This window comes from Salmo trutta, chromosome 13, assembly GCF_901001165.1.
Source record: "Salmo trutta chromosome 13, fSalTru1.1, whole genome shotgun sequence".
Lineage (NCBI taxonomy): Eukaryota > Metazoa > Chordata > Actinopteri > Salmoniformes > Salmonidae > Salmo > Salmo trutta.
This window is the reverse complement of record NC_042969.1, coordinates 90,596,895-90,618,159: the sequence shown is the minus strand read 5'-3', so window position 1 is coordinate 90,618,159 and position 21,265 is coordinate 90,596,895. Positions and strand designations below refer to the sequence as shown.

Here is a 21,265-nt window from a genome sequence, read left to right as displayed (position 1 = left end):
GAATGGTAGATGCAGAATTAATAGACAGGCTAGTAGTGAATATGGGGAATGGTAGAGACAGAATAAATAGACAGGCTGGTAGTGAATATGGGGAATGGTAGAGGCAGAATAAATAGACAGGCTGGTGGTGAATATGGGGAATGGTAGAGGCAGAATAAATAGACAGGCTGGTGGTATTCTCTTTGCATTTCTTCTGACAATAACTCTATTCAGTTTGGGCCCTGGTCAAGAACGCTATTCCTCATGGGCCCTGGTCAAGAACTCTATTCCTCATGGGCCCTGGTCAAGAACCCTATTCCTCATGGTCCTGGTCACGAATGCTATTCCTCATGGGCCCTGGTCAAGAACCCTATTCCTCATGGTCCTGGTCAAGAACCCTATTCCTCATGAGCCCTGGTCAAGAACCCTATTCCTCATGAGCCCTGGTCAAGAACCCTATTCCTTATGGGCCCTGGTCAAGAACCCTATTCCTTATGGGCCCTGGTCAAAAGAAGTGCTTTATAACGGGAATTGGGCCATTTGGGACTAATCTACTTTTTTTAGCCAACTGTTCACTGACTTGCCCTATGGATAATTGGTTTAACCTTGACAAGCTGTGTTTGTGGCTAGCTAGCCGGCGTTGGCTATCCCAGCCAGCCAGTCCTGTCCTGTCATATTAACATTGGAAAGTCAGCCATAATAAGGAACCAGAGAGTACGATACAATATAACTGTAGTGGATTATCAGAGAGTATAGCGATCAGTTCAACTGTAGAGTAAATGTATCTGTATTGTGGCAACATTACATCATATCATTCCATGAGTGTATTTCAATAAAAGGGTTATGACTCCAACATACAATATTTTCCCTACTGCATAATGCTGCGGTGTCCTACTGCATAATGCTGCGGTGTTCTACTGCATAATGCTGCGGTATCCTACTGCATAATGTGTCGGTGTCCTACTGCATAATGCTGTGGTGTCCTACTGCATAATGCTGCGGTGTCCTACTGCATAATGCTGTGGTGTCTTATTGCATAATGCTGCGGTCTCCTACTGCATAATGCTGCGGTATCCTACTGCATAATGCTGCGGTGTCCTACTGCATAATGCTGCGGTGTCCTACTGCATAATGCTGCGGTGTCCTACTGCATAATGCTGCGGTGTCAACACGTACTGTTTAACTCTGAGCCACCATCTCTGTTTTCCACTGGTGTATTTCTACTGTTCTGGCCCTGTTTATCATGCAGTTCTGGTCTGTCTCTGTCTGTCTCTCTATCTCCCCTCTCCCTCCATCCTCTCCAGACCCAGAGCCAGTGACAGGGGACATGGAGTCAGCCATGGCTGTGGACCTGAACCCCTGGGTGGACTATGAGTTCAGGGTGGTGGCCAGTAACGCTATTGGAACAGGAGACCCCAGTACCCCATCCAGGGGGGTCCGGACTAAAGAAGCAGGTAACTTTAGTGTGTGTGTGTGTGTGTGTGTGTGTGTGTGTGTGTGTGTGTGTGGGGGGGGGGGGGGGGGGGTTGAATATAACCCCTTCAGGTGTTGGAGGTCTGGTTGTGGTGTGGGTCCCTCATGGTTGAATATAACCCCTTCAGGTCTTGGAGGTCTGGTTGGGGTGTGAGTGTGTGTGTGTGTGTGTGGGGGGGGGGGTTGAATATAACCCCTTCAGGTGTTGGAGGTCTGGTTGGGGTGTGGGTCCCTCATGGTTGAATATAACCCCTTCAGGTCTTGGAGGTCTGGTTGGGGTGTGAGTGTGTGTGTGTGTGTGTGGGGGGGGGGGGGGGGGTTGAATATAACCCCTTCAGGTGTTGGAGGTCTGGTTGGGGTGTGGGTCCCTCATGGTTGAATATAACCCCTTCAGGTGTTGGAGGTCTGGTTGGGGTGTGTGTGAGTGTGTGTGTGTGTGGGGGGGGGGTTGAATATAACCCCTTCAGGTGTTTGAGGTCTGGTTGGGGTGCGTGTGTGTGTGAGTGTGTGTGTGTGTGTGTGTGTGTGTGGGGGGGGGGGGTTGAATATAACCCCTTCAGGTGTTGGAGGTCTGGTTGGGGTGTGTGTGTGTGTAGGGGGGGGGGGGTTGAATATAACCCCTTCAGGTGTTGGAGGTCTGGTTGGGTGAGAACGTACAGTATTTAACTGACTACATTTCAATCGAAAGTAGTTGTTTTCTCACTAAGCAAAAGCATCACGTGTTTTACTAATGTTTTTTTCTTACTTAACTAGCAAAACAAAAGAACCCGTTTCAGCAGTAAACAAATTCTAGAATAGAAATATTCAAGCATTCATGAAATCAGTGTATCCTGTTAAAAACGCAATGCAGATAAAGCAGCTGGTGAAATAGACTATTTACAGCAGTGAACTTTGCTAGGGTGTTTGCGTCCCAAATGGCACCCTATTCCCTATGTAGTCCACTACCTTTGATCAGGGCCCATAGGGTTCCTATTCCCTATGTAGTCCACTACCTTTGATCAGGGCCCATAGGGTTCCTATTCCCTTCGTATGTAGTCCACTACCTTTGACCAGGGCCCATAGGGTTCCATTTGGGATGTAGCCTGTTTCTGTTCCAAACTGTGCGTATGTATGTGATGCAAACCAGGGATTGTTTTCCAGAAATATACTGCTCAAAAAAATAAAGGGAACACTTAAACAACACATCCTAGATCTGAATGAAAGAAATAATCTTATTAAATACTTTTTTCTTTACATAGTTGAATGTGCTGACAACAATATCACACAAAAATAATCAATGGAAATCCAATTTATCAACCTATGGAGGTCTGGAATTGGAGTCACACTCAAAATTAAAGTGGAAAACCACACTACAGGCTGATCCAACTTTGATGTAATGTCCTTAAAACAAGTCAAAATTAGGGTCAGTAGTGTGTGTGGCCTCTACGTGCCTGTATGACCTCCCTACAACGCCTGGGCATGCTCCTGATGAGGTGGCGGATGGTCTCCTGAGGGATCTCCTCCCAGACCTGGACTAAAGCATCCGCCAACTCCTTGACAGTCTGTGGTGCAACGTGGCGTTGGTGGATGGAGCGAGACATGATGTCCCAGATGTGCTCAATTGGATTCAAGTCTGGGGAACGGGCGGGCCAGTCCATAGCATCAATGCCTTCCTCTTGCAGGAACTGCTGACACACTCCAGCCACATGAGGTCTAGCATTGTCTTGCATTAGGAGGAACCCAGGGCCAACCGCACCAGCATATGGTCTCACAAGGGGTCTGAGGATCTCATCTTGGTACCTAATGGCAGTCAGGCTACCTCTGGCGAGCACATGGAGGGCTGTGCGGCCCCCCAAAGAAATGCCACCCCACACCATGACTGACCCACCGCCAAACCGGTCATGCTGGAGGATGTTGCAGGCAGCAGAACGTTCTCCACGGCGTCTCCAGACTCTGTCACGTCTGTCACATGTGCTCAGTGTGATCCTGCTTTCATCTGTGAAGAGCACAGGGCGCCAGTGGCAAATTTGCCAATCTTCGTGTTCTCTGGCAAATGCCAAACGTCCTGCACGGTGTTGGGCTGTAAGCACAACCCCCACCTGTGGACGTTGGGCCCTCATACCACCCTCATGGAGTCTGTTTCTGACCGTTTGAGCAGACACATGCACATTTGTGGCCTGCTGGAGGTCATTTTGCAGGGCTCTGGCAGTGCTCCTCCTGCTCCTCCTTACACGAAGGCGGAGGTAGCGGTCCTGCTGCTGGGTTGTTGCCCTCCTACGGCCTCCTCCACGTCTCCTGATGTACTGGCCTGTCTCCTGGTAGCGCCTCCATGCTCTGGACACTACGCTGACAGACACAGCAAACCTTCTTGCCACAGCTCGCATTGATGTGCTATCCTGGATGAGCTGCACTACCTGAGCCACTTGTGTGGGTTGTCGACTCCATCTCATGCTACCACTAGAGTGAAAGCACCGCCAGCATTCAAATGTGAAAAAAACATCAGCCAGGAAGCATAGGAACTGAGAAGTGGTCTGTGGTCCCCACCTGCAGAACCACTCCTTTATTGGGGGTGTCTTGCTTATTGCCTATAATTTCCACCTGTTGTCTGTTCCATTTGCACAACAGCATGGGAAATGTATTGTCAATCAGTGTTGCTTCCTAAGTGGACAGTTTGATTTCACAGAAGTGTGAATGACTTGGAGTTACATTGTGTTGTTTAAGTGTTCCCTTTATTCTTTTGAGCAGTATATAAACCTGGCAATGGCTGAGGCGCTGAGTCGCTGAGTGGCTGAGTGGCTGACGCTATAAGACTCTGAGTCAATGTGGAGGCTATATACAGGGGGTACAGGTACAGAGTCAATGTGGAGGCTATATACAGGGGGTACAGGTACAGAGTCAATGTGGAGGCTATATACAGGGGGTACCGGTACAGAGTCAATGTGGAGGCTATATACAGGGGGTACAGGTACAGAGTCAATGTGGAGGCTGAATACAGGGGGTACCGGTACAGAGTCAATGTGGAGGCTATATACAGGGGGTACCGGTACAGAGTCAATGTGGAGGCTATATACAGGGGTTACCGGTACAGAGTCAATGTGGAGGCTATATACAGGGGGCACCGGTTAGTCGAGGTAATTGAGGTAATGTGTACATGTAGGTAGAGGTAAAGTGACTATACATAGATAAACAGAGAGTAGCAGCAGAGTAAAAAGGGGGGTGGGTCACAATGCAAATTGTCCAGGCAGCCATTTGATTAGCTGTTCAGGAGTCTTATGGCTTGGGGGTAGAAGCTGTTTTCGAAGCCTCTTGGACCTAGATTTGGCGCTCCGGTACCGGTAGCAGAGAGAACAGTCTATGACTGGCGTGGCTGGAGTCTTTGACAATTTTTAGGGCCTTCCTCTGACACCGCCTGGCATAGGGGTCCTGGATGGCAGGAAGCTTAGCCCTACTGATGTACTGGGCCATACGCACTACCCTCTCCCTGCAGCAATGTTCCAACATCTAGTGGAAAGCCTTACCAGAAGAGTGGAGGCTGTTATAGCAGTAAAGGGGGACCAACTCCATATTAATGCCTATGGGTTTGGAATGAGATGTTGGATGAGGAGGTGTCCATGAGATGTTGGATGAGGAGGTGTCCATGAGATGTTGGATGAGGAGGTGTCCATGAGATGTTGGATGAGGAGGTGTCCATGAGATGTTGGATGAGGAGGTGTCCATGAGATGTTGGATGAGGAGGTGTCCATGAGATGTTGGATGAGGAGGTGTCCATGAGATGTTGGATGATGAGGTGTCCATGAGATGTTGGATGATGAGGTGTTCACACACTGTATATTATGAATAGTGATTCTTAATAAATAAAAAGTATTCTAAATGGCATATAGTGGAATAACTCTACTTTTATGATTCCTTTTGGGGTTCTTGGGACAAGAGCTATGGGTCACCGATACTGTAGATCTACTGGTATTGAAGCTTGTTTTTCCACATTTCAACTGGTCTTGAGTCTCTTCACATGAGTAGAGCTATGGGTTAAGTAGAGTTGAATTGACTTGGTAAATAACAGTCAGCTATGGTCTTGCAGGAGAGAATATATGACGTGTGATGGCTGGTGTTGTTTTCTTGTGCCCAAACTTCCAGTCCCCTCAGTGGCCCCAGCTAACGTCAGTGGAGGGAACGGCCGCAGGCATGAACTGGTCACCTCCTGGGAGGTAAGGGCATTTTTGTTTACCTTTAATCCTCAACAACACTGCCCTCGCTAGCTCACACACACAGATACACACACACACACACACTCACTCACTCACTCTCTCTCAGACACACTAACCCTAACCCTCTTAACCCCACTCCATAAAACAGATCTCTCCTATTTCAGGCGCTTAGTGTCGTGACTATACTTTCAATATTCTGATGACTGTTATTTACTTATTCCACGAACTATGTTTAATTGTTACCCGATTAAATTAATCATGTAACAATTAACTCATTATGAATTCGGGGCACCACGGAAGAAGTTGTTAACAAGTTACTATCTCCCAAAATAAACTCAAGAAGATATACAGTTCAAGTCGGAAGCTTACATACACCTTAGCCAAATACATTTAAACTCAGTTTTTCACAATTCCTGGCATTTAATCCTAGTAAAAATTCCCTGTCTGAGGTCAGTTAGGATCACCATTTTATTTTAAGAATGTGAAATGTCAGAATAATAGAAGAGAGAATGATTTATTTCAGCTTTTATTTCTTTCATCACATTCCCAGTGGGTCAGAAGTTTACAGACACTGAATTGGTATTTGGTAGCATTGCCTTTTAAATTGTTTAACTTGGGTCAAATGTTTTGGGTTGCCTTCCACAAACTTCCCACTATAAGTTGGGTGAATTTTAGCCCATTCCTCCTGACAGAGCTGATGTAATTGATTCAGGTTTATAGGCCTCCTTGCTTGCAAATGCTTTTTCAGTTCTGCCCACAAATTTTCTATGGGATTGAGGTCAGGGCTTTGTGATGGCCACTCCAATACCTTGACTTTGCTGTCTTTAAGCCATTTTGCCACAACTTTGGAAGTATGCTTGGGGTCATTGTCCATTTGGAAGACCCATTTGCGACAAAGCTTTAACTTCCTGACTGATGTCTTGATATGTTGCTTCAATATATCCACATAATTTTCCATCCTCATGATGCCATCTAATTTTTGAAGTGCACCAGTCCCTCCTGCAGCAAAGCACCCCGCACAACATGATGCTGCCACCCCTGTGCTTCACGGTTGGGATGGTGTTCTTCGGCTTGCAAGCCTACCCCTTTTTCCTCCAAACATAACGATGGTCCTTATGGCCAAACAGTTCTATTTTTGTTTCATCAGATTAGAGGACATTTCTCCAAAAAGTACTACCTTTGTCCCCATGTGCAGTTGCGAACCGTAGTCTGGCTTTTTTATGGCGGTTTTGGAGCAGTGGCTTCTTCCTTGCTGACCGGCCATTCAGGTTATGTCGATATAGGACTCATTTTACTGTGGACATAGATAATTTTGTACCTGTTTCCTCCAGCATCTTCACATGGTCCTTTGCTGTTGTTCTGGGATTGATTTGCACTTTTTGCACCAAAGTGCGTTCACCTCTAGGAGACAGAACGCGTCTCCTTCCTGAGCAGTTTGATAGCTGCATGGTCCCATGGTGTTTATACTTGCGTACTATTGTTTGTTTTCTGAGGTCTTGGCTGATTTCTTTTGGTTTTCCCATGATGTCAAGCCAAGGCACTGAGTTTGAAGGTAGGCCTTGAAATACATCCACAGGCACACCTCCAGTTGACTCAAATGATGTCATTTAGCCTATCAGAAGCTTCTAAAACCATTACATAATTTTCTGGAGTTTTCCAAACTGTTTAAAGGCACAGTCAACTTAGTGTATATAAACTTCTGACCCACTGGAATTATGATACAGTGAATTATAAGTGAAATAATCTGTCTGTAAACAATTGTTTTGAAAATTACTTGTGTCATGCACAAAGTAGATTTCCTAAATTACTCGCCAAAACTATAGGTTGTTAACAAGAAATTTGTGGAGTGGTTGAAAAAATGAGTTTTAATGACTGTAACATAAGTGTATGTAAACTTCCGACTTCAACTGTATATATATGTTAGAAACCAGTAAGTCACTTATCATTACCTCATATCAGTTCTCATTCTGAACAGTCGTAACTTTCTTGGATCTGCAAGAACTAGAGCCTTTGCTGCTTATTCAGTACTACACAAATGGGTTTAATCAATTCTTTACAAACTAACTAAATAATAACACAGAATACACATACACACGTACATGAGACAAAAGTCCCATTAATGATATACCTTGCACACGAACCACCTCCCGTTTTGGGATAAGAAGTAATGAATGTATTTACGTGTCGATGTCTTTGTTCGTCGTCTATATCTTTTGAAACCAATCAATCCTTCTACGGGGAAGGGGTCAATTGGTGTAAGGCTCTGGTTGTCCACCAGAGGTCACAATGTCCTTCTTCTTAGTTGTCCTGGCTTCTATGGGCTGTTTTCAGAGCAGAATTTTAGATGCACCAATGATTGTCTGAGATGGGATTTTCTCCCTCCCACCTCGTGTCTTTAGTCAGAGTTTGACACACTTTACACACACAGCTGCAGACAGGCGGTATCCTGGTCTGGTAGGAGAGGTTATCTTATTCACCTCGTGTTGGTTCATTGTTTCAACCATTCCCCACATGTAGCTCACGCTCCACGCTTTCCTGGTTTGGTAGGTGAGGTTATCTTCTTCACCTCGTGTTGGTTCAATGTTTCAACCATTCCCCATATGTAGCTAACACTCCACGCTTTCCTGGTCTGGTAGGTGAGGTTATCTTCTCATCTAGTGTTGAGGTTGAGAGCTTCAGAGTTTCTAACCATTTCAACGTGTGGACCATGGTCTCACGTCTTTTGGTATGATATGTTAATTGTTAGTCAGTCCTTTTAAGCACTCTGGTCAAAAAGAGCAGTGCCATCACGCTGACAAGCTCTCTGACCTCATTTGGGGCCTGGCTACTTAATGTGCAAAGGATATGATTAGAAGTTCTCTCTTATGACTACTAAAATCACATTCCTATCTTAACAAAAATAGTTTCATCCATTTTCATATCACAGACAACGTATTGGATTGAAACTTGACAGATAAAGGGGGTTTCCTTCCTAAGCTACACTATTTGGTTCATACTGTTTTTAATAACATCCTCAGCCAAGAGGGTCATGACACTAGCTACTAACATGTGTGACACCAGGAACTGTGTGTCATTGATCCAAACCGATTGCACAGGGCTTGAGTCAGAATAAGGCCCTAAACTGACTATAAAGATAGCATATATACATACCCACAGCCTGGAGCTACTACCCACAGCCTGGAGCTACTAACCACAGCCTGGAGCTACTACCCAGAGCCTGGAGCTACTACCCACAGCCTGGAGCTACTACCCACAGCCTGGAGCTACTACCCACAGCCTGGAGCTACTACCCACAGCCTGGAGCTACTAACCACAGCCTGGAGCTGCTACCCACAGCCTGGAGCTGCTACCCACAGCCTGGAGCTGCTACCCACAACCTGGAGCTACTACCCACAGCCTGGAGCTGCTAACCACAGCCTGGAGCTACTACCCACAGCCTGGAGCTACTAACCATAGCCTGGAGCTACTACCCACAGCCTGGAGCTACTAACTACAGCCTGGAGCTCCTACCCACAGCCTGGAGCTACTAGCCACAGCCTGGAGCTACTACCCACAGCCTGGAGCTACTACCCACAGCCTGGAGCTACTAACCACAGCCTGGAGCTGCTACCCACAGCCTGGAGCTGCTACCCACAGCCTGGAGCTGCTACCCACAGCCTGGAGCTGCTACCAACGTTTTTTGACAGCTGGCTTAATGAGTGACTGAGAGCAGCCGCAGCTGGAGGGAAACTCTGATGGTGACAAGTGAAAATCAGTAACGAGGATCAATGACAAGTTGGCATTATAATGGCAATGTTTCGGACTATCACTGACTTTGTGGAAGAGAACGAGGACTGGATGGAATATGTGGAAAGTTTGGAACACTATTTATTTGGTAAATGGAATTACAGATGAGGCCAAACAGCGCTCTGTTCTCTTGAGTGTGTGTGGGACTAAAACTTACAAGCTAATGAGGAATTTGGCTGCACCATGGAGATCGGAAGAAAATCCTTTTGTGGGTCTAGTTGCTCTCGTTCAGACTCACCACAATCCAATGCCTTCAATGATTATCCAGAGGTTCAAATTGAACTGCCTTTTTCGGAAAACAGGTCAGTCTGTTGCTAACTTTTGTTGCTGAATTACGTGAGCTCTCTGAACATTGTGCGTTTGGGGCTGTGTTAGAGGACATGTGACATATTAGTCTGTGGCATTCAAGACGGCACACAGCGCCGTTTGCTGGGGAAGCCACACTGACTATCAAGAGAACATTGGAACTATCTCAGGGATGGAGATGGCCGCTAGTAATGTAAAAATATGCAAAAGGCAGGCCAACAGTGGAAGTGGTGCAGCGCATCAGGTGACTAAAAGAGGCGGCAGGAAAAAGGGGAAAAGCAGTGGAATGTTTCAGATGTGGAGGAACACATTATGCAAACAACTGGAAGTTCAAGGGTACTGTCTGTCACAATTGCAACAAAAATTGACATTTGGCTAACAAATGCAGGGGTCCTAGGAGCAAGCCAGAGGGTGGGCGGACTGGACAGCGCAAGTTCACAGCACCACCGAGAGAGCACAGAGGAGGAGAAAGAGCATTGTTCCTACATGTTTAATGTGAGTGAGCCACGCGCTGACCCTATCTATGCTACAGTGAAGGTAGATGGAAAGCAGATGAGGATGGAGGTTGACACGGGGGGCCTCTGCCTCTGTTATCAGTGAGGAGACCTACAAACAAATGTGGGGTTCAAAACAGACTTTCGCCCTCACACTGGCAGGGATCACACCGTGTATGTACACCGGGGAGATCATAGCATTGCTGGGGGCTCTGGAGGTGGACATTGCATACAACAGCCACGAAGCGAGAGCACGGCTCCTGGTGGTAAAAAGCAATGGGCCTAGTTTACTAGGACGTGACTGGCTCACCAAAATATAACTGAACTGGGGTGAGATACAACACACAAGAGTGACTGAGGATGTCATTCAAAAGTACCCTGAGATGTTCAAAGATGAACTGGGCACACTGCAGTGCACTGCAGTTAATTAAGCTGTTTGTGGATCCTCAGGCCGAGCCTCGCTTTTTGAAGCCCAGGACAGTGCCTTACGCCGTTAAAAAGAAAGTGGAGGATGAGTGAACTACTATGGTAAGTTCCTCCCTGCGCTGTCAACAGTGTTAGCTCCACTTTATCAGCTGCTCCACAAAGACTGTAAATGAAACTTGGGGAAAGCTCAAGAGAAAGCTTTCAAGGAAGAGAAAGAACTACTACAATCAGCACAACTGCTGGTTCATTTTGATCAAGACAAGTCATGTGACACCTCGCCCTATGGCGTCGGGGCAGTACTCTCTCATCAGATGGAGGACGGGTCAGAGAAACCCATTGGATTCACATTACACACGCTGACAAGTTCTGAGAAGGGTTATTCACAGTTAGACAAGTGTCACGATTCCCACCGACGGTGGCGCCCCCTCCTGCTCGGGTGGCGCTCGGCGGTCGTCATCACCGGCCTATTAGCTGCCACCGATTCCCTTTTGCTTTTCCCTTTTTTTTTATTTATACACCTGTGGTCAATTAGCCATTAGAGGGGCTATTTAGTTTAGCTGGCCCGCTCCTTGTCGTGCGGGATTAATTGTTGTAATCGACTGTCTAGTTCGTGTCGGCTTGGCATTGTCGTACCTTATATTTATTCCCCTGTGTTTGGGAACTTTGTTTTTCTCTCAAAGTGTTATTGAAAAACAACACTCCCTGTGCTTGTTGCTTCCTGCGCCTCATTCCTCACACCACGACTACCAACGCCATTACAGAATCCCGCACCACTATAAAAGCATGGAATCAGCGGAAGCAGCGGGCCCTCCTCTGCCCTCGATGGAGGAACGCGTGCTCCACCACACGACAGTCCTACATCGCATCGGATCGGCAATGGACCAGATGATGGAGAGGATGGACCGATGGGAGAGAAGTGGTATCCTCTCTCCACCTCCACCTCCCCCGATACAGCCATCTTCGCCTCCCATGACGTCTGGCTCTGGCACGCTTCGTTTGGCGCTCCCGAGGGAGTACGATGGTGCGGCGGCTGGGTGCCAGGGGTTTTTGCTCCAGCTTGAGCTGTACCTGGCCACCGTCAGACCTGCTCCCACAGGAGAGGAGAGCGTGAGTGCCCTCGTTTCCTGCCTGACGGGCCGAGCTCTGGAGTGGGCTAATGCGGTCTGGAACGGTCCAGACTCGGCGAGGGACCACTACCCAGAGTTCACCCGTCGCTTTCGGGCCGTGTTTGACCACCCTCCGGAAGGAAGAGCGGCGGGTGAACGGCTGTTCCACCTCAGGCAGGAGACGAGGAGTGCTCAGGACTTCGCGCTGGAGTTCAGGACCTTGGCTGCTGGGGCGGGGTGGATCGACAGGGCCCTCATAGACCACTAACGCTGCAGTCTCCGGGCGGATGTCCGCAGGGAGCTGGCCTGTCGGGACACAGCTCTGTCCCTGGACGAGCTGATAGATATGTCCATACGTCTGGACAATTTGCTGGCTGCCCGCGGGCGTTCGGAGAGGGTCCTGCCCGTTCCACCCCCGTGCACCCCCGCCCCTACCCCTATGGAGGTGGGGGGGGGGCCGTGCCAAGGGGTACCGGAGGAGGTGGCTCCTCCTGCACCAGCTGTGGTCGGAGAGGACACACGGCCGACCGGTGCTGGAGGAGCCAGTCTGGGAGTCGAGATGGCAGGCAGAACACTTCTCGGTCACCTCAGGTGATTCAGCACCAGACTCACCCAGAACCCCCTGTTGGTCACGTGTTTTTACCTGTTTTGTTTACTACATTTTTTCCCTCTTCCCAGCATAGGGCGCTAGTCGATTCAGGCGCAGCTGGGAATTTTATGGACCGTGGACTTGCCATTAAGCTGGGCATTCCGCGGGTGCCGTTAGATTCCCCCTTCCCCGTGCACTCCCTAGATAGCCGACCATTAGGGTCAGGGCTGGTCAGGGAGTCTACGGTGCCACTGGACATGGTAACGCAGGGGAATCATATGGAACGCATTCGTTTTTTTCTTATTGATTCGTCTGCGTTTCCAGTGGTGCTGGGGGTCCCCTGGCTAGCTGGTCAAAATCCCCGTATTTCGTGGAAACAGGGGGTTCTCCAGGGGTGGTCAGAGGAGAGTTCAGGGAGGTGTCTAGGAGTTTCCATAGGTGCCACGTCGGTGGAAAGCCCACCGTGCGCATTCCCCCTGAATACGCCGATTTGGCGATCGCTTTTTGTAAAAAGAGGGCGACTAAATTACCACCCCATCGACAGGGGGATTGTGCGATAGATCTCCAGGTTAACGCTGCGCTTCCCAGGAGTCACGTGTACCCCTTGTCACAGGAGGAGACGGCGGCTATGGAGACATATGTCACGGAATCCCTGGGACAGGGGTACATTCGGCCCTCCATCTCACCCGCTTCCTCGAGTTTCTTTTTTGTGAAGAAGAAAGAGGGAGGTCTGCGTCCGTGCATTGATTACCGAGGTCTAAACGCTATCACGGTGGGGTTTAGTTACCCACTACCTCTCATCGCTACGGCAGTGGAATCATTTCACGGAGCACAGTTCTTCACAAAACTGGATCTCAGAAGCGCGTATAATCTGGTGTGTATCAAGAAGGGAGACGAGTGGAAAACCGCCTTTAGTACCACATCAGGCCATTATGAGTACCTCGTCATGCCGTATGGGTTGAAAAATGCTCCAGCCGTCTTTCAATCCTTTGTTGACGAGATTCTCAGGGACCTGCACGGGCAGGGCGTGATTGTCTATATCGATGACATTCTGATATATTCCGCCACCCGCTCCGCGCATGTGTCCCTGGTGCGCAAGGTGCTTGGTAGACTGCTGGAGCATGACCTATACGATAAGGCTGAGAAGTGTGAGTTTTCCAAACGAGCCGTCTCCTTTCTGGGTTATCGCATTTCCACCACGGGGGTGGTGATGGAGTGTGACCGCGTTAAGGCCGTGCGTAATTGGCCGACTCCAACCACGGTGAAGGAGGTGCAGCGGTTTTTAGGCTTTGCCAATTACTACCGGAGGTTTATCCGGGGTTTTGGCCAGGTAGCGGCTCCCATTACCTCACTGCTGAAGGGAGGGCCGGTGCGTTTGCGATGGTCGACGGAGGCGGACGGAGCCTTCAAAAAGTTGAAGACGCTGTTCACCGACGCACCCGTGTTGGCGCACCCGGACCCGTCTTTAGCGTTCGTAGTGGAGGTGGACGCATCCGAGGCTGGGGTGGGTGCCGTGCTATCACAGCGCTCGGGTACGCCATCGAAACTCCTCCCCTGCGCTTTCTTTTCGAAGAAGCTCAGTTCGGCGGAGCGTAACTACGACGTGGGGGACAGGGAGTTGCTAGCGGTGGTCAAAGCTCTGAGGGTGTGGCGGCACTGGCTTGAGGGGGCTAAGCACCCCTTTCTCATCTGGACCGACCACCGAAACCTGGAGTACATCCGGGCAGCGAGGAGACTGAATCCGCGTCAGGCGAGGTGGGCCATGTTCTTCGCCCGGTTTAGGTTTACCATCTCCTATAGACCGGGTTCCCTGAATACTAAGGCCGACGCGCTGTCCCGTCTCTATGACACGGAGGACTGGCCCATCGATCCAACTCCCATCATTCCAGTGTCTAGGCTGGTGGCACCAGTGGTATGGGAGGTGGACGCGGACATCGAGCGGGTATTGGTGTTGGAACCTGCGCCTGCGCAGGTGCCCGTGGGGCGCATGTATGTGCCGCTCGGTGTTCGTGATCGTTTGATTCGGTGGGCGCACACGCTACCTACTGCGGGTCATCCTGGTGAGGCGAGGACAGTGCGGAGTCTAAGGGGGAAGTACTGGTGGGCCACCTTGGCTAAGGACGTGAGGTCCTATGTCTCTTCCTGTTGGTGTGTGCCCAGAGTAAGGCTCCTAGGCATCTACCGAGAGGGAAGTTACAGCCCCTCCCCGTTCCACAACGACCATGGTCGCACCTGTCCATAGACTTCTTGACAGATCTTCCCCCCTCTCAGGGGAACATGGCGATTCTGGTGGTTGTGGATCGGTTCTCTAAGTCCTGCCGTCTCCTTCCATAGCCCGGTCTCCCTACGGCCCTGCAGACTGCGGAGGCCCTATTTACCCACGCCTTCCGGCACTACGGAGTGCCGGAGGACATTGTCTCTGATCGAGGTTCCCAGTTCACATCCAGGGTCTGGAGAGCGTTTATGGAGCGGCTGGGGGTCTCGGTCAGTTTGACCTCCGGTTATCACCCCGAGAGCAATGGGCAGGCGGAGAGGGTGAACCAGGAGGTGGGCAGGTTCCTGAGGTCATATTGCCAGGACCGGCCAGGGGAGTGGGCGAGGTATATTCCCTGGGCTGAATTAGCCCAGAACTCACTTCGCCACTCCTCTACTAACATATCACCCTTTCAGTGTGTGTTAGGTTACCAGCCGGTCCTGGCACCATGGCACCGGAGCCAGACCGAGGCTCCTGCGGTGGAGGACTGGGTTCAGCATTCCAAGGAGACCTGGAGAGCCATCCAGGACTCACTAAAGGAGGCCAGTGTGCGGCAGAAGAGGAGTGCTGATCGCCACCGCAGTGAGGCGCCCGTGTTCGCACCGGGAGACAGGGTCTGTCTCTCGACCCGGAACCTGCTCCTCCGCGTGCCCTGCCGGAAGCTGGGGCCACAGTGTATGGGGCCCTTCAAAGTCCTGAGGAGGATAAACGAGGTGTGTTATCGGTTGCAACTCCCTTCCTATTACCGTATTAACCCCTCGTTTCATGTGTCTCTCCTCAGGCCGGTGGTAGCTGGTCCCCTTCACGAAGATGAGGTGCCGGAGGTCCCTCCGCCCCCTCTGGACATCGGGGGGTCCCCCCCGTACAGCATACGGGCCATTCTGGACTCGAGACGCCGGGCGAGGGGCCTGCAGTACCTCGTGGACTGGGAGGGGTACGGCCCGGAGGAGAGGTGCTGGGTGCCGGCGGAGTACGTCCTGGACCCATCCATGTTGAGGAATTTCCACCACCTCCGTCCGGATCGCCCTGCACCTCGCCCTCCGGGTCGACCTCGAGGCCGGTGTCGGCGCGCCGCGGGAGCCGCGCGTCAGGAGGGGGGTACTGTCACGATTCCCACCGACGGTGGCGCCCCCTCCTGCTCGAGTGGCGCTCGACGGTCGTCGTCACCGGCCTATTAGCTGCCACCGATTCCCTTTTGCTTTTCCCTTTTTTTTAATTTATACACCTGTGGTCAATTAGCCATTAGAGGGGCTATTTAGTTTAGCTGGCCCTCTCCTTGTCGTGCGGGATTAATTGTTGTAATCGACTGTCTAGTTCGTGTCGGCTTGGCATTGTCATACCTTATATTTATCCCCCTGTGTTTGGGAACTTTGTTTTTCTCTCAAAGTGTTATTAAAAAACAACACTCCCTGTGCTTGTTGCTTCCTGCGCCTCATTCCTCACACCACGACTACCAACGCCGTTACAACAAGGAAGGTCTGGCCATAGTTTTTGCTTTGAAACGCTTTCATTAGACCACAAACCACTGATGAGACTTTTCAGTGAATCAAGATGCATTGCTTACATGGCTTCAGCGCTGGGTCCACACACCGTCAGCTTACCAGTACACAATCGTGTACACAGCGGGGAAGGACAATGCAAATGCAGACGCACTCAGCCATCTGCCGCTACCAGAGATGCCCGCCACAACTGTGGTGCCTCCCGAGACAATTTTCCTAATGGAGAGATTGTCAAACTCATCTGTGAATGCCAAATAGATCAAACAGTGGACAGATCGGCATCCTATCCTGGCCCAGGTGAAAAGGTTCCTTATGCAGGGTTGGCCTCCTGTCATAGAGGATGATGGACTGAGACCTTCTGCAAAGTATTAAACTGAGCTGAGTGTGCAGGATGGCTGCATACCCTGGTGGTCCAGAGTGGTTGTTCCACCCCCTGGCATGGATGAGGTCCATGAGGCTCACCCGGGTGCCTCCTGGGTGAAAGGTTTAGACAGATCTTACATCCGGTGGCTTAACATGGAGCAGGACGTAGAAAACAAAGTGAAATCATGTTCTGAGTGCCAGATCAACCATAAGATGTCTCCGCCCATGCCACTACATCTGTGGGAGTGGCCTGACCGCCCTTTCATGGATCACATGTTCCTTGTCATGGTGGACACGCACTCCAAGTGGCTGGAGGCTCGCATCATGAGCAACATCACAGCGACCACAACCACATCCCAAAGCTTCGGCAGGTGTTTGCAATCCATAGTCTGCCTGAGTCTTTTGTGTCTGACAATGCAACAACCTTCCCCTGTGACTTGTTACAAGAATTCATGCCGAGAAACAGGATTCGCCATTTCCGCAGCGCTCCGTTTCACCCGTCCTCGAACGGCTTAGCGGAGCGGGCTTTGCAGACACTGAAAGAGGGGCTCAAAAAGATGACTGGGGGAACCATCACAACTAAGCTCTCTCGGTTCTTGTTCCAGTACCGCATCACGCCACAAACAACAACAGGACAGGCTCCAGCGGTGATGTTAATGGGCAGAAAGCCAAAAGCTCACCTTCATCTACTGCGTCCGGACATCAAAGCACAAGTTGAATGGAAGCAGGAGAAACAAAAAGAGAGACCTGACCACCACGCGAGGGAGAGACAGTTAAAACCCAATGACACTGTCTACATCCGCAACTTCACAAGCAGCCAACGCTGGTTACCAGGTATCATTCTGTGTCAGAGTGGTCCAGTCTCCTGTGTGGTGACTGATGATTGTGTAGAGAGCTCTGTGTGTCTTTCATTAGGTACCTCTCATCGTTGCCGGGGAATTATTCTCAGATGTTTCAACTTGATTGAGCATAGTTTAAGGATGATGTGTGTAGATTACTAAGCATGTAAGGAATCACTGTGGCTAATGGTTATGTGGAGCTACTCCTTGTGATCTTATGTCATGTGTGGTTAATGAGGATTCCATTATGAATGAGGCTCCTCTCTCCAGAGAAGATACTGTATACGGTGTTGGAATCAGCTAAACTTTGAACATTGAGATATTAAATAAATGACAGAGACAAAGCCTTGAATAGAAATAGTTTTGTAAAAAGCCAGAAGACTTTGGAATGTGTTTGATGGAGGAGAGGAGAGTGATGTGTTGATATAGGGAAGACAGATGGATATCTGTGGGTCAGGAGGTAAGGGTTGAGGTCAGTTCCCCTTAAGGGAGTAATCAGGGTTGCTATCTGGTTACCTTCTTTCCTGTGGAGCCATAAACTGTAAGGAAGAGGAGTGTCTTAACTAGGATGTATATAAACTGTGATGTCTGAAATGTTTTGCTGTCTGTTTTCAGCTGTACAGAACCTTTGGGAAGAATAAACTTGGTTAAAGCTTTTCTAGTGTCTGTGGGTTATTTACTCTGAAAAATAAGAACCCAACAACTGTAAGGACTCTGTATGGAGAATATAGTGATCTGATGTCCACTACTCAAGGACACAACAAAATACAGTACATAAGAATAAACTCGCTACACATTGATATGGATATCAGCCCAACATAATCACATGGATATCACACCAACATAATCACATGGATATCAGCCCAACATAATCACATGGATATCAGCCCAACATAATCACATGGATATCAGCCCAACATAATCACATGGATATCAGGCCAACATAATCACATCAATATCAGCCCAACATAATCACATGGATATCAGCCCAACATAATCACATGGATATCAGCCCAACATAATCATATGGATATCACCCCAACATAATCACATGGATATCAGCCCAACATAATCACATGGATATCAGCCCAACATAATCACATGGATATCAGCCCAACATAATCACATGGATATCATCCCAACATAATCACATGGATATCAGCCCAACATAATCACATGGATATCATCCCAACATAATCACATGGATATCAGCCCAACATAATCACATGGATATCAGCCCAACATAATCATATGGATATCACCCCAACATAATCACATGGATATCAGCCCAACATAATCACATGGATATCAGCCCAACATAATCACATGGATATCAGCCCAACATAATCACATGGATATCATCCCAACATAATCACATGGATATCAGCCCAACATAATCACATGGATATCATCCCAACATAATCACATGGATATCAGCCCAACATAATCACATGGATACCAGCCCAACATAATCACATCAATATCAGCCTAACATAATCATATGGATATCAGCCCAACATAATCACATGGATATCAGCCCAACATAAATATATGGATATCAGCCCAACATAATCACATGGATATCAGCCCAACATAATCACATGGATATCAGCCCAACATAATCACATGGATATCAGCCCAACATAATCACATGGATATCAGCCCAACATAATCACATGGATATCAGCCCAACATAATCACATGGATACCAGCCCAACATAATCACATCAATATCAGCCCAACATAATCACATGGATATCAGCCCAACATAAATATATGGATATCAGCCCAACATAAATATATGGATATCAGCTCAACATAATCAAATCAATATCATCCCAACATAAATATATGGATATCAGCTCAACATAATCAAATCAATATCAGCCCAACATAAATATATGGACATCATCCCAACATAATATTCTTGAAAATCAGCCCAACATAATCATATGGATATCAGCCCAACATAAATATATGGATATAAGCTCAACATAATCAAATCAATATCAGCCCAACATAATCACATGGATATCAGCCCAACATAATATTTTGGATATCAGCTCAACATAATCAAATCAATATCAGCCCAACATAATCACATCAATATCAGCCCAACATAATCACATGGATATCAGCCCAAAATAATCATATGGACATCAGCCCAACATAATCACATGGATATCAGCTCAACATAATCAAATCAATATCAGCCCAACATAATCACATGGATATCAGCCCAACATAATCACATGGATATCAGCCCAACATAATCACATGGATACCAGCCCAACATAATCACATCAATATCAGCCCAATATAATCACATGGATATCAGCCCAACATAATCACATGGATATCACCCCAACATAATCACATGGATACCAGCCCAACATAATCACATGGATATCACCCCAACATAAATATATGGACATCAGCCCAACATAATCACATCAATATCAGCCCAACATAATCACATCAATATCAGCCCAATATAAATATATGGACATCAGCCCAACACAATCACATGGATATCATCCCAACATAATGTGTGGTTCTGGCATACTGTATGGCTTAATTGCATATCTAAACAATTGCTATATCCCTCTCTTACTATGTAAAACGTTTATATGAATCTAATAAATTGTTATTTATTTTGATTCTAAGTAGTTTTTCCCTTCTTGTGAAGGGAAGTAGTTTTTGCCTCTGCAGTGATTTGGTTTATTCAGTAGTCAGTTTCAGTTCATATTTAGCTGTTATTTAGTGGAAAATGTGGGTAATATTTGGTACGATCTCTTACAAGATTATGTCGTACCAAATGGCAGTTAGTGGTGTTTGTTTCAGATGACCTGCTTATATCAAATCAAATTTATTTTTATATAGCCCTTCGTACATCAGCTGAAATCTCAAAGTGCTGTACAGAAACCCAGCCTAAAACCCCAAACAGCAAGCAATGCATGTGAAAGAAGCACGGTGGCTAGGAAAAACTCCACAAGGGACAAACCTGTTACTACAGCATTATTTAAAGCTGTTACATGTTTGTTGACATCTGATGGAGTGTATTGTTGTGTGCAGACAGTTCTGTTGGTAGATTTTAGTTAGTGTGTGTGGTGCCTGCAGTTTTTTTTGTCTTATCTGCAGCAGTGTGGAATGAATGATTATGAAGCTGTGGTCTCCATAGAGAGCAGTAATGATCATTAACCTTCAGTCTCCATCCAATCCCTCATAAAGCCATGCAGGGATGTTTAGGAACATCTGCTGTCCCTCTTCTTCTTTACAATGCTGCTACAAAACGTCATCATTCTCCCACCATGTTACCACCATATTAGCGTGCAATGTTTGTCATCTGAGAGAGCACCTTTGGCTCTATCTGAAGAGTAGTGGGGATAGAGAATTGGCTGAGTGTCAAATGGCTACCTAGTGAACTATTTTTGACCAGGGCCCATAAGGATTTGTTCAAAAGTAGTGCACTATATTGGGAATAGGGTGCCATTTGGGATGCTGCATTGTGATTGTGCAGAGGAAAGGAGGTGTAGTCAAGTGAACAAAGCTGTAGCATATGAAATGGGGGCAGTTAAAGGTGCTATTGACTGGGGAATGAGGGACCAGATGTAGATGTAGGTGATGGATATTCTTATTAAGTACATTATGCAGGTCCAACTGTCACTGGGGCTATGTCCCTATATATCACCTAGGGTTCATGGTCAAAAGTAAATCAAATCAAATCAAATGTATTTATATAGCCCTTCGTACATCAGCTGATATCTCAAAGTCCTGTACAGAAACCCAGCCTAAAACCCCAAACAGCAAGCAATGCAGGTGAAAGAAGCACGGTGGCTAGGAAAAACTCCCTAAGAAAAATTCCCTAGAAAGGCAAAAACCTAGGAAGAAACCTAGGAGGAACCAGACTATGAGGGGTGGCCAGTCCTCTTCTGGCTGTGCAGGGTGGATATTACAACAGAACATG

The 21,265-nt window shown here is 48.0% G+C and overlaps 1 protein-coding gene across 1 annotated transcript in view; it reads left to right on the top strand.

The window, feature by feature from the left end:
• LOC115206740 (contactin-5-like) overlaps positions 1-21,265 on the top strand; it is a 503,383-nt gene that overhangs the window by 444,985 nt on the left and 37,133 nt on the right. The window contains exons 17-18 of the mRNA XM_029773946.1: positions 1,284-1,433; positions 5,566-5,636. Coding sequence (XP_029629806.1) covers positions 1,284-1,433; positions 5,566-5,636 — 221 coding nt within the window. The remainder of the gene's footprint in view (positions 1-1,283; positions 1,434-5,565; positions 5,637-21,265) is intronic.